The sequence below is a fragment of the Zalophus californianus genome, chromosome 1 (assembly GCF_009762305.2).
Source record: "Zalophus californianus isolate mZalCal1 chromosome 1, mZalCal1.pri.v2, whole genome shotgun sequence".
Classification (NCBI taxonomy): domain Eukaryota; kingdom Metazoa; phylum Chordata; class Mammalia; order Carnivora; family Otariidae; genus Zalophus; species Zalophus californianus.
In genome coordinates, this window is record NC_045595.1 from 151,783,421 (window position 1) to 151,797,770 (window position 14,350).

At 35.8% G+C, this 14,350-nt stretch overlaps 1 protein-coding gene across 2 annotated transcripts in view; it reads left to right on the forward strand.

Annotated features, from left to right (window-relative positions):
• Positions 1–14,350, forward strand: part of GSK3B (glycogen synthase kinase 3 beta) — a 205,888-nt gene that overhangs the window by 114,969 nt on the left and 76,569 nt on the right. For both annotated transcript variants that reach the window (XM_027587005.2, XM_027587006.2), the window contains exons 4-5: positions 4,944–5,054; positions 12,727–12,857. In XM_027587005.2, coding sequence (XP_027442806.1) covers positions 4,944–5,054; positions 12,727–12,857 — 242 coding nt within the window. The remainder of the gene's footprint in view (positions 1–4,943; positions 5,055–12,726; positions 12,858–14,350) is intronic.

Genomic DNA, 14,350 nt, shown 5'->3' on the forward strand with positions numbered 1-14,350 from the left:
CCTTAGTTTTTGATGTAGTGTTCCATGATTCATTGTTTGCATATAACACCCAGTGCTCCATTCAATATGTGCCCTCTTTAATACCCATCACCAGGCTAACCCATCCCCCCACCCCCCTCCCCTCTAGAACCCTCAGTTTGTTTCTCAGAGTCCATAGTCTCTCATGGTTCGTCTCCCCCTCCCGATTTCCCCTCCCCTTCATTTTTCCCTTCCTACTATCTTCTTTTTTTTTTTTTTTAACATATAATGTATTATTTGTTTCAGAGGTACAGGTCTGTGATTCAACAGTCTTACACAATTCACAGCGCTCACTATAGCACATACCTTCCCCAATGTCTCTCACCTAGCCACCCCATCCCTCCCACCCCCCACCACTCCAGTCCAGTGGCCTAGAGACCACCTCTAATCATATGAAAAGAAAACAGCTTCTTCAGAAAGAAAAGAAGCTATTCAAATTGGAAAAGAGAGGAGCTTCTAAGTGAACATATACCAACATTTTATTAACAGGTAAAACTTGATCGTTTTGTTTGGGCTCTTCCTTGTTATGTCACATTTAAAGGAACTCATTAAATTACTGAAAAAGGAAGGGACGACCTTGTAATAAATTCTAACGTGTCACTGATTAAAGCCCCAATCATCTAGAGTACATATCCATAATCTTCTCCTATTTATCTCAAGGTCATTAGTAATTTTTAAGTAGTTACTGCTTTATATACAAGTGTGAGCATGTGCACAAACACATATATGTGCATGCATACATTCCATTTAGTTGTTTTTTTATATAACTTCAGACACCAAAAGCACTAAAGTTAAGATGGAAATAGAAGGGCAATTAACTTCCTAAGCTTTTTAGATCATTCCAGTTATGACAACTGTCAAATTACATCAGAGTTTTAAGTGTTCAAAGAGAAAGGCATAAATTTTGGTCCCAAACAAGAGCAATAACTCATTTTGATGCTTTTTAATGCCTCTTAGTTCTATTTCTTAGTCTTTACAAAGTTGTCCCCTAATGTAATCTGCTCCTTAAGATTAATGTTTTCCTTGATTCCAAACTCAGTTTGTTCTCACTCTCTTACTGTGCACACTCTTAGGTGAGTGAGACTGTTCTCAGTTTTAGCTGTTGTCTAAATCTCTACACATACTCCATTCTTCTTTTCTGAGTTTTGACATGACCTGCATTTCCAGCTACCTGTGGAACATAGCCGCCTAAAATGGTCTGAGATCCGAGATCCATTAAGTAAAAGTTAAAACTTTTCCTTCACACCTTTTTCCTCTTAATGCTTTCCGTGTTTCATTACCTGCCTAGTCACCCAAGTTTAGAGACTGTTTAATTAATCCTTTCTTTGTTTCTCAGATTCTCTATTACTCTCATGTTTAGGTAGCCAATATTCCTGCTCCCAATCTCCCTTTTCTTTCAGTCCTTATTGCCTAAGCCCTAGTCTAGGTCTTGGACACTTGTAGGAAGTTTCTGGAAGCTCACACTGCTTTCACTCTCACTTTCCCTCTGTCCCCCTCTCCATACCCACTTTTCACAGTGCTGTTTGAGTTAAAGCAAACCTGTAAGACTGCCATCCTAATTCTTAAATAATATCCATTGCCTTTGAGCTTATTCAGCAAATATTTATTGAGTACCTGCTTTGTGCTAGGCAGTATTCTAGGTGGAGAAGAATAGTGAACAAAACAGACAAAAATCTTATCTGTAATTGAGCTTGGTCTAGTTGGGGGGGAAGCAGACAATACAAAGTAAACTGTGTGGTTAGAAAATGATAAGTATCATGGGGAAAAATAAAGTGGGGAGGGCAGGTAGGAGTGTGGGTGGAGAAATTGGGGAAAGCCCAATTAGGGAAAGCCACTCTAAAACAGTAAAATTTTAGCAAAGATTTGAAGGAGTTGAGGCAAGTGAGCAGTATGTATTATCTGAGGGAGAGAACATTCCAGGCTGAAGGAGTGATCAGTATAGAGGCCCTGAATATGAAAGCCTGCCAGATGTGTTAAAGAAACAGCAGGAAGCTATTGTCAGTAGAGTAGAGGACAGGGAAATAAATATGTGTAGAGGACCTTGTAGACCACTTACAAGAATAAATCTTAATGAGGTGGAGTGGAAGAGCTACCATCTAACTTCTGTTTTGTTGATATTAGACCAAAGGGGTAAAGGTGGAAGCAGAAAGGCCTGTTAGGAGGATATTGCAATAATCCAGGTGAGAGGTGATCATGGTTCAGACTAGGATTGTAGCAGTGAAGATGGTAAGAAATGGTTGGATTCTGAATAAATTTTAAAGGTAGAACCATTAATACTTTCTTTGGTGTATGTATATGTGTGAGAGAAAGAGGAGGGTGGGGAATTAATGATGATTCTAAGGTTTTTAGCCTGAGCAATGTCAAGTACACAATTTGACATACTAGTCTGGAGTTAAAGGCAGAGGTCCAGCATATATATGAATTTGGGAGTCATCAATGTAGAGTAGTATTGAACCACCTGACTGGGTGAGATCGTAACAGGAGTGATGAGCTGACATAAAGAACAGAGATCTGACTGAGTCCTGGGATCCTCCATTCCTTAAGAGAGAAAGGGAAATAGAATAAGCCAGAAATGAAGAGCAAGAAGAGTGGTCTTTAAGGTAAAATGAAAACCAGAAGAGTATAGTGTCTTAGAACCCAAGTAAAGCAAGTATTCAAAAGAAGGGAACATGATCCAACTATGTTAAATAGTAGTGCTCAGGCAAATAGAAAGGAGAGATAAGATGATGACTGACAATTGACATTGGATTCAGCAACAAGGAGATTACTGATCTTAAGGAACAATTCTGGTGGAGCAGTGGTGATGAAGTCCTATTTGGAGTAAGTTTCAGAGAGAGTGAGAAGAGACTGGTATTGGAGAATGTCAGTTTAGACACCTCTTTGGAGGAATTTTACTGTTTAGGAGGGCAGAAAATATGGTGCTAACTAGTGCAGTTATTCTTTTTAACGATGGGAGAAATAACAGCAAGTTTGTGTGCAGATTGTAATGCTCCCACAGAGAGAGAATTAATGAAGAGAGATACAAAAATTACTGAAGTGCTGATTGTGATTAGGAAAAGCAGAGTAGTATCATTTTTTACATGTAGCAGGGTTTACCTTAAAAAGGAGCTTGGTCACTTTATCCCTAGTGAGAGAAGGGAAAGAGGAGCATATGGGGTTAGATGCTGTAGATGGGCACATGTAGTGGTGCAAGCAAGGTCATCAGCTGGGGGTGAGGATGGGAAGACAGGTATTGGAGGTCAAAGTGAAAGAAGAAATCAAGTACTTGGGAAAAGTGAATGGACTAGGCAAATATATGATTGCTGGGCCAATTGAAATGCTTGATGATGAATTTACTGTGAAACCAAGCAGCACAGTTTTAGGCAGTTTGGGTACAGCATGGAATGAATGGGCAACTAGATTTAACCAGAGTTGTGGTTTATCAAACAGGTATGATAAAAAAGAAGGATATATGCTAGAGCAGACTTGGCACATTTTTTCATAAAAGGCCAGATAGTAAATATTTTTGGTTTTGCAGGCTATGGTCTCAGTTATAACTACTCAGCTCTGCCCCAAAGCAGCCATAGACAATACTTACATGAATGAACATTGCTATGTTTCTATAAAACTTTATTTATAAAAACAGGCAGCAGGCCTTTGCTATTGTTTACTGACTGTGTGTTAGAGAATGAGGGTAGTGGTAGACCTTGTAAGTTAAGCTGGATATGGAGAGAAGAGAGGAGAACATGGAAGAATGAGGGATAATAAAAATGTAGTAGAGTCAATGGCATGCTGTCTTACTCAACAGTTTCCTGAGCTCTGCTGTTTTCATTGACCCCACATCTTGGTAGAGTTTTTCTATGCCTTAAATGCACCTTTCATACTCAATTTAGATGTCGTCTCTTTTATACCTCCACCTTTACTTTCTCTGCAGTGGCTACTGACCTATAGAAAATGCTCAGTAAATGCTGAAAATTGAAATTCTTCACTTCATTTTGGTAGGTAACATGATTTCAAATTGGGACGATTGTGAAAGTTCGTTTACCTACGGATTTTCCCCTTCAGTAGCCAATTCTAGGCTTGAACACAGTGATTCTCAACTTTGTTTTCTGCTTCAGTTTACCTATCTGATATTGTTCACAGGAACAGAGTAAAGATAGCACTCTGTTCCTCTTTCCTACTTGGTACTTAGCTGGAATTCCCTTCTTTCTATCTATTGATCTTGGATTAGTGTCTTTAGGCTGCTGAGAAAGGATGTTTAAACATATGACCTGCAATAAACTTGTGAGTATGGTAACTTGCTGCCTTATAAATTATTCTTTTTCTTTCAGTTACTTGTAGAAGACAAGTGATTATTGTAATTATAGACTATCAGATAACCATAGAATCTTTTTTGTAGAGCTTAGAGAAATTTTGAAGAACATCTAGTCCAATTTTTCATATTCTAGTTGAAGGAACTGAAGCCTAGAGAGATTAAGTGATACATTAGTTAGCGTACCTTTGTTAGCAGCAGAGCTAGGGCTGGAAATCTTCACTCCCTTTTTAGTACTCACCCTACTACCATGACAGTTTTCCTGATAGGATATGAGGGCACTGATTCTCAAACTAGAAAACAGGAAATTTTGTGACAAGTGATATCCTCTAAAATCTTATTACCAAAATAACAGTTTAAATATAATTGGAAATCTTAGCAGTATTGAAATGGCTATGTTTTCTTTCCATGAAATTATTAATAAAAAGGTACGGTAGACTTGTTTTTACTATTATGGTTATATTCTGAATTACTTTTGTATAATTAAAATTGAATGCATGAATCTTAAAAATGTGAATAAGTGAAAAAATCTGAATAACTAAATGTATAGAGATTTTAATCTCTGTTTAAAAGACTGAATATTTAAAAGACTAGTTTCTAATTTTTCTTGTTTGTTTTTAATAAACTCTTTCAGAAAGATGAAGTCTATCTTAATCTGGTGCTGGACTATGTTCCGGAAACAGTATACAGAGTTGCCAGACACTATAGTCGAGCCAAACAGACGCTTCCTGTGATCTATGTCAAGGTATGTAAAAATGGAGCAATTTCCCATTTACTTAATATCATCCAAGGAAAGTGTTGGATATGTTTTAACTGTATTATTGCATATAATGCCAAGGGGGGGGAAGCTGCAAAGTAGGTTTTGCTAGAGCTTCATTAAATTCTTGTATAATTTTGAGGTGTGAAACCTTTACCTTTTAAACTTTCATGACTCTCATATTAAAGATATCTTGTCATGTTTCTGACAAGTGAATTTTTTCACAGACATTTGTGGATTTTAATTTTGCCAGCCATAACACCTTTTTATTTAATTTCTGATACCCTTATTATGGCATAGACTAAAAAGGAAGCAGGCATATCATATAAAATTATAAAATATATATGTGATCAGATTAAGCATTATACTGCCATTTATAGATACAGTGTAACTGTAGCTAAAGTTTAAACTTTCTATAATTTTAAATATGTACAGACTCTATGAAGGTGTTACTTAATTTTTAGTACCTAATGTCATTTTCTGTGAAAGAACTCATAACAGAGTGGCTAGGAATTTATCCAGCATAATGATTAAAGTTGTGATTGCTGATTAGAAACATTATTGTCATTATAATCATTATTAGATTGTTCAGATCTTTAAAAAAAATTTTATTGACATATGGTTGACACACAGATTATTATTTTTTAACTATGACATTGTGAAAATTAACTAGGTGTTAAGTTTCAAAGTCTAGCTATCTAAATATAACTTTCTGCATTTTATCCTTTATAGGAATGACTCTAGAAAATAAAATGGCATTGACTCTAAATGTTTTAAGATTGAGTATTGAATTTTACTTAATAGCTACAATTTTAAACTTTATAGTAATAAAATGGGTAGCAAAGCAGGAATTTGGTAACTAGATAATTAGGACAAGGAGTCGGGATTCCTATTGAATTCAGTGCTAAGAACTTTTAAAAATCTGATTCCTGTATAATTTTATTTGGACTTATCCAACTTGGTTGGGGTTGGTGGTTAAATTGATCATAGGAGGAACTAAGAGACACAGTTTTGTAATAAAAATTTAGTACTTTATTCTGGTTTTAAGATAGCAGGGTCCTATTCAAGATAACCTGCACAATAGAATATCCCTTTTGAAGTGTCTAAATCTAGGGTAATCTTTGAACTTCTCAGTTTAGAATGGTAATGGATTTATGAAGAAGAAACCCTAGATTTAGTTCCTAAAGACCTAGTTTTGAGACCCAACTTTGCTGCTAAGTTAAGTGCTTTTGGGCACTTACTGATCTGTTCTCTACTTAGCTTCCATGTTGGTAGAATTGTACTCATTTCTTTCCTGCTCACAGTATAGCATTGTTGGTCTATAAGGTGAACTTAACATATGAGAAAACATTTTTGGGACTGTAAAATAAAAGTAATAGGAGATCTTAACACTAGGTTTAAAAAACGACATGTGGACATTTAGTAAGAGGTGCACAGTGGTTAGACCAGTTTTTTGTTTCAACTCTAACTCAGCAAACAAATACTAAATGATTGCAGAATAATGTGATGCTTAATAAAATATTTTATTCCTCCTCTAATAAGGAGAAAAAAGATTACACAAATAACTATAAAACAAGAAAAAGTATATAGTGTTATGAAAGTAGTTAGGTCATATTCTTTTGAATTGGCCAAATTCCGAAGAGAGGGTTGTAGTAATACCTCTGTTGAATCTACCCTCCAAGTTACTTACCTCCTAACAGATCTATATTGCTCCATAGCTGAGCCAATACCCATTTTCCCACCACTTAACATAAAATGTCCCAAGTGATTTTCTTTTCCTGTATCTGTCTACAAAGTTTTACTCGTTTCACGATCTTTTCTTTGGTCACTCTAAATACTTGTTTTTATTATTGAAGATTTCAAATAGAAATAAAGGAGAAAATGGAATAATGAACCCCCATGTACCCATTATATAGTTTGAACAATGATGAGTTCATGGCCACTCTTGTTTCATCTATACCACCCTCTGCTCCCCACTTCCTTTATTTTGAAGCAGATCACAGGTATTATTATTTTCATCTGTAACTATTTCAGTATATATGTGTAAACAATAGGGACTTTCTTTTTAAAAGCTTAGTTAACAATACCATTGTCTTTACCTATACAAATAAATAGTAAATTACTAATATAATTAAATATCTACTATTTTTATTACCAGTATGTAGTGTGTGTGTATATATATATGTTTTTAAGTTTCTTTGTTAGAATTGGGATCTAAGTAAGGTCCATGTATTATAATTGGCTGATGTATGTCTCATGTTTCTTTTAATTTATGGACGACTCTCTCTTAAACTTTGGTACTAAAGAAACTGGGTCAGTTGATGTGCAGTTTCTTGATCTGAATTTTGCTGATTGTATTACTGTAGTGTTAATATGTTGCTCTGTCTTCTGTATTTCCTGCAAATTGGTGATTAGATATATTTTTATAAAATTCAAGACTACTTCATATGTATTGTTGAGTGCTTTCCTAAGGAAGAACATAATGTCTGTCTTTTTATGATACTTGTAACTATTGATCATCCTAAATCCATTAATTTATAAAGGGTTACAAAATGTGGATATTCTAATGTTATTATTCCTTCTTAATTTATAAGCTGGGGGACGCCTAGGTGGCCTAGTTGGTTGAGCATCGAACTCTTGGTTTCGGCTTCAGGTTGTTGGATCCACCCTGCACTTAGCGTGGAGTCCGCTTGAGATTCTTTCCCCCTTGTTTCTCCCCCCCACCACTTGCCCTGTCTCTCTCTCTCCCTCTCTCTCTCTCTCTCAAATAAATAAATAAATAAATAAATGAAATCTTTAACCAAAAAAATTTATAAGCTGAAATAGTTTCCCATGTCAACTATTTGATTACCCTGAGGGTACAATTTGTATAACAAATACAGGATATATATATTTGATTATATCCCTTTATTTACCAAAATTTATAATAATTAGTTGATTCATGGGTTCCTCCAGAAGTGACCAACAAGGTATTTTTTGTTGTATGTTTGTTTTAAAACTTCTTGAATAAGTCTTAATAATCTAATCTTTGGTAACTTCTTCACTTTCTAGCATGGTAGTGTTCTAGGTTCATCTTACACATTTCATTATGGGTTTTTTAATGGACAGAGCTAGAAAATGATAAAGTTTTTCAAAGATAAAATACATCTTTTTTTTTTATCTCAAAGGTTAATATATATTGACATTTCTCAGTAAATATTGGGGGGCTTAACAATCTTACATCTCTATTTTCTTTCTCTTACACTAAAAATTCCATTTTTCAATGGTAGTATATGTTCTGTCCTACACTCTACATACAGTAGTCTTAGAATAATAATACTGACACTACCACCAGCAAGTGAAAGTAATTTCTTTGCATTTCTTTTTATTCCCTTGGTATATTTTATTAGGTGTGAAATAAAATTTCTCTCTTAAAGAAGCATTGAGTATTTCCTCTCTGTGTGATTATGCCTCATTAAGCTTTGTTTCTTTTTTTAATATTTATTTGAGGGAGGAAGGGAGAGAGAGAGAGAACATGCACGAGAGAGCACAGTGGTGGAGAGGGAAAAGCAGGCTGCGCATCAAGCAGGGAGCCCAATGGAGGACCTCGATCTCAGGACCCTGGGATCATGACCTGAGCTGAAAGCAGCCGCTTAACCAACTGAGCCACCCAGGCACCCCAAGCTTTGTTTATTCATTTTACTTTTATTATAGATTGCATATAAAAATTTTTTAAATCAATGGGGTGGCTCAGTCTGTTAAGTGGCTGCCTTCAGTTAACAGTCTGACTCTTGGGGCGCCTGGGTGGCTCAGTTGTTAAGTGTCTGCCTTCGGCTCAGGTCATGGTCCCAGAGTCCTGGGATTGAACCTCACTTCGGGCTCCCTGCTCCGCGGGAAGCCTGCTTCTTCCCCTCCCTCTCCCACTCCCCCTGCTTGTGTTTCCTCTCTCACTGTGTCTCTCTCTGTCAAATAAAATCTTTAAAAAAAAAAAAAGTCTGACTCTTGATTTTGGCTGAGGTCATGATCTCAGGGTTCTGAGATAGAGCCCCACATCAGACTCCCTGCTGGGCATGGAGTCTGCTTAAGATTCTCTCTCTCTCCCTCTCCCTCTGGTCCCACCCCTCCTGAAAAACATTTTTTTAATTAATTTTACTTTAAATTTTATGTCAACATTAATATAAAATATTTACATAGTTCCAAAGTAGAATCTACAAAACAAGGATTATAGTCAAATAAGTTTAACTCGTATACCTGTTTCTTCTACCCTATTTCTTCTCTCCCCCCGAGTTAAATATTTAAATTTTTTTATAGTCCTGCCATTTTTAAAATAAGCAAATATATATAATTATGTTATTCCTCCACCTCCTTTTTATGTAAATGGTTACATAATATATACATTTTCCTCCATCATACTTTTTTTTTTAAGATTTTTATTTATTTATTTGACAGAGAGAGACACAGCGAGAGAGGGAACACAAGCAGGGGGAGTGGGAGAGGGAGAAGCAGACTTCCTGTGGAGCAGGGAGCCCAATGTGGGGCTCAATCCCAGGACCCCGGGATCATGACCTGAGCCAAAGGCAGACACTTAACGACTGAGCCACCCAGGCGCCCCTCCTCCATCATACTTTTTAAGTTAAAAATATATTCTGAAGCTCACTCTTTATTAATATAGATAAACATAGCTATTTCACCTTCCTTTTTATAGCTGCACATTAGTATATTATATGGCTTTATCCTAATTTATTCAGCTGGTCACCTATTAATGGTGTATTGTTTTCCCTTCAGGTGTTTGTTTTTGTTTTTGCTATTACAAACAATGTTGTAGTAAAGAGCCTTGTGTTTTCTGTGGTTTGTTTTAAAGATTTATTTTTAGAGGGGGGGGCATGAGCAGAGAGGAAGGGGCAGAGGGAGAGAATCTCAATCAGACTCTGCGCTAAGTGGGGAGCCCAATGCAGGGTTTGATCCCAGGATACTGAGATCATGACCTGAGCCGAAACTGAGTCAGATGCTTAACCAGCTAAACCACCCAGGTGCCCAATGTTTTCTGTGTTTTTGACGGTATATATTGGATGAGATCTCTGGCATCCTATATTGTAAAAAGGAAAATAAGGCTATTATGCATATTGGAGTCAGCATACAAAGAAAGTTAGAACACTCCTTTCTCCCTCTTCTGGAAAAAAAGATGGTTCTTTTTTTTTTTTCTTTTTTTAAAGATGGTTCTTTTATATAACCACAGCCCTTCCAGAGTCTGAGCTGTTGGCCTGTTGTTATCGTAGAACACAAATCTATTCTTATATTTAAGAGTCTAAAAAAGATAAAAACTGTCTGAAATTGATGTTGATCTCGTTCAGGTATTCCTTCTACCTAGTTTTATAAAAACTATTTTTTTGTGAAAAATATTGGATTGGGAGATGGAAGTAAAAGCAATAAATGCGTATACTCTTGCCTTCATGGACTTCACCATCTGATAAGGACTTGTTTAGCATACATGTCACCAGAATGGCAGCTACAGTCCTTTGTAATTGTTTGACGTCCACTTTTTCACTTTTTCTGGGGAAGTTGAGTATATTATATTATATTATATTATATTATATTATATTATATTATATATATTTTTTAAGATTATTCATTTATTTGACAGAAAGAGACACAGCGAGAGAGGGAACACAAGCAGGGAGAGTGGGAGAGGAGAAGCAGGCTTTCCACTGAGGCGGGAGCCCAATGCGGCGGCTCAATCCCAGGACCCTGGGATCATGACCTGAGCTGAAGGCAGACGCTTAACGACTGAGCCACCCAGGCGCCCATTTACACTTTTATTTAATAGAATGAAAATATGATAAAATACAGAAATCATTATTAAAAGAGGTATCTTACCCAAGCCACTATAGAATACTTAGTATGTGATTTGGATAAATTGCTTAACTTCTGTGCCTCAGGTACTTTATATGTAAAACAAAAATAATAGTGGTACCTGTTGCATAAAGATTAAATGAAAATACATGCAAAGCACCTAAAATAGTGGCAGGCATGTGATAAGTTATTTTTCTTGTTATTGTTATTGCTATCTTGATAGTATAGAAGGCCTCTCCTTTCTCCTGTAAATACACTTTTACAGAGTCACAAATAAAATAGATATGAAATTGTGTATTTCTTCTTTATCTTTTCAAAAGATAAAGTGAGGAGAATGGATACAGAGTAGATCTTTCAGATGAATGAATGTAGTAAAAGGACACCTCAAACTCATTTAAGCTCTTGAGCATTTTTGACAAAACATTTTTTTCCCACTGATTATTGCTGACCCAGACATTAGCACCCTGACATAGAATGAGTAAAATCTCTCCTTTAGCAAATTAATGCCTGTGAATTTAATTTCTTATTGGAGCTTATTTTCTTAATGGTAGTAAATTAAACTTTTAGAACTCTGAGAGCAAGCTTTAGGACTTGGAGATGGATTCTGTGAACAGTAATAATACCATGATAGAATTAGGAAGCTTTTAAAGAGTTATATGGGTACATAAATCCCTTAATTCTAACTCTGGGGACAAAATGCTGGTCTTATTGAAGATCTCATTTATACATTTTACATCATGCTTCATTTTAAAAAAGGCTTAAACTTTTCCAGCTTTAGTTCAGTATAACATTAAGGATGTACTGAAATTCAGCTGTCTGTAGTTTTCATCAGTGCCTGTTTGAAGGAAAGTAGGCCTCACGTTAACTTCAAGAAACTACTAAGTCTTAGCAGTAGCCTCTGAAAGTGGTGCCTTCTGTCAGTACTTTTTCTGACCTTTGTCTGTCTTTGTCGTCGTTGTTTTAACCAAGACACTGGTATCCTTGCATTTGGCTCATTTCAAAAATTCTTTCCATGGTATATAACTTTGAGGTAGGGGTCAGAAGGTGAGTAGTTAGAAAAATTTAAACACCAACCTTGGGATAAACAGAATTAAGATATACTCATTTTCTTCATAGAGTCCCTGTCTTCCCCATCTAGAGTCTGAGTCTTTCTTCCATGCAGAGTCAGTTTCTCAGTGTATTTTTTTTTATAATAGAATTGAAATAAATATCCCTTCAATTTGATGTCAGTAATCAGCAAGGATGTGTTTTTAAATAGCATTTTAAAGTCTACTTATTTCTGAAGGATGATACAGGAAGAGTGGTATAGTTACTGATGTCTTGATAGATCATTGGTTATAGATTTTTTCAGTTCACATATGAGTTTTCTCAGGCCCTGTATCAATAAGCTCTAGGGCTGACATCTCAGAAAAATATTATTCTAAAGATGAAATTGTACATACTTATAAAGAATAGTAAACTTAAAAAAACAGAAGACTTGGCTTCTGGTCTAAACATTGTTACTTGGTAGCCACATGATCTGGAATACCTTTCTGGGTTTTCCATCTGTATTTTTTTAAAAAGCCCATCTTAGGAGGCTTGAGGCAAGATGTCAGTAAAATAAAAAATTATAAAGTACATTGTGACATTTCCTTTTTTAAATTATTAAAGGATAGCACAAATATAACATGGTTAATGCAACTTTCATTAGCTAATTAATATATAAATGACATGAAACTCTTAAAAGGTAGATTGAGTGCTGTTCTTTTCTGAAAATCTGTTACTTTATTTACTGCTTAAGGATTCTGATTTGGGACAAAGTCTTCAATTAATTTTTACTGTTTTTTTCCAGTTGTATATGTATCAGCTGTTCCGAAGTTTAGCCTATATCCATTCCTTTGGAATATGCCATCGGGATATTAAACCACAGAACCTCTTGTTGGATCCTGATACAGCTGTCTTAAAACTCTGTGACTTTGGAAGGTAAGCTAGCTTTCTTTTCTTCTCCCTTCTTTCACTCCTCCCCAGTCCCAACCTCCTACCCTATATGCTCTTTTAAAACCATATGCCTTTTACAATATCAGTCCAAAAATACCATAGTCCTTATTCAGGGATTATGCACTAGTTACAGATTCTTGTGAGGGTAGTTTAGTAAATTCTGTCAGAATTATAAATATGTATAGTTTTTTATCCAGCAGTTTAATTAGTTAGGAATTATTCCCTTAGAAATACTTTAAAATAGTGTATATACAGGGATTTTTATCATAACATTGTTTATAAATGTCAGTAGGAAAATGACCAAATAAATTATAGCATATACACATTTAATGTAATACATGCAACTATAAAAAAAGAATGAGGTAGCTGTCTATGAATTTAAAAGGAATGATGTCAGTAAAATAAGGAGTGATGTCTAAGAAATATTAAATTAAAAAAACAAGGTCAGGACTATATAAAGTTTGTTCCTTTTTGTGTTTTAAAAACATAGTACAGGGCGCCTGGGTGGCTCAGTCGTTAAGCGTCTGCCTTCGGCTCAGGTCATGATCCCAGGGTCCTGGGATCGAGTCCCACATCGGGCTCCCCGCTCAGCGGGAAGCCTGCTTCTCCCTCTCCCACTCCCCCTGCTTGTGTTCCTGCTCTCGCTGTCTCTCTCTGTCAAATAAATAAATAAAATCTTTAAAAAATAAATAAATAAATAAATAAATAAATAAATAAATAAATAAATAAATAAATAAAAACATAGTACAGCGACATGTATATAGATAAATGATTATTGATTTCCAGAATGATACGTAATAAACCCATAACATTGATTGCCCCTAGGAAGGGAAACGGAGTATAGTGTGGTTGGGAAACTTGCTTTTTCATTGATAGTACTTCGTATTATTTGAATGTTTTATTATGTGTTTATATTCCTTTCTTAATAAGAACTAATTTTTTTAAAGGTTTTATTTATTTATTAGAGAGAAAGGTGGGGGAGAGAGCAAGCCGGGGGTAGGGAGGGAGGGACACAGAGACAGAATCTCAAGCGGACTCTGCTCTGAGCAGGGAGCCCAATGTGGGACTTGGTCTTACGACCCCTAGATTATGACCTGAGCCAAAACCAAGAGTCTGCTCTTCAACCTACTGAGCCACCCAGGCGCCCCAGAACTAATTTTTTAAAAATATTAGCATTCGTTACTGCATTCTTTTTCACTTCAGTGTTAACCTTATAGTAGCAGTGTTTTCTTCCTTTTCCTCTGTAATTGAGTCTCTTATTCTCCTTTTCTGCAAATTCCAGTGCACTTGGCTTCCTTAAACTAATTCCTTGGTAACATTATACTGTGTAGTAAGACTTCATCCTTTTTATCTTCATAGTATTCAGCATCTTGTGCTTCTTTGATCTATCCTTTCAACATGAAACCAAGCTTATATCCTCATGTAACTCAGTTAACCTTCTTCCACCTAGATTAGTCTCTCTCCTCTCAGTCCCTAAT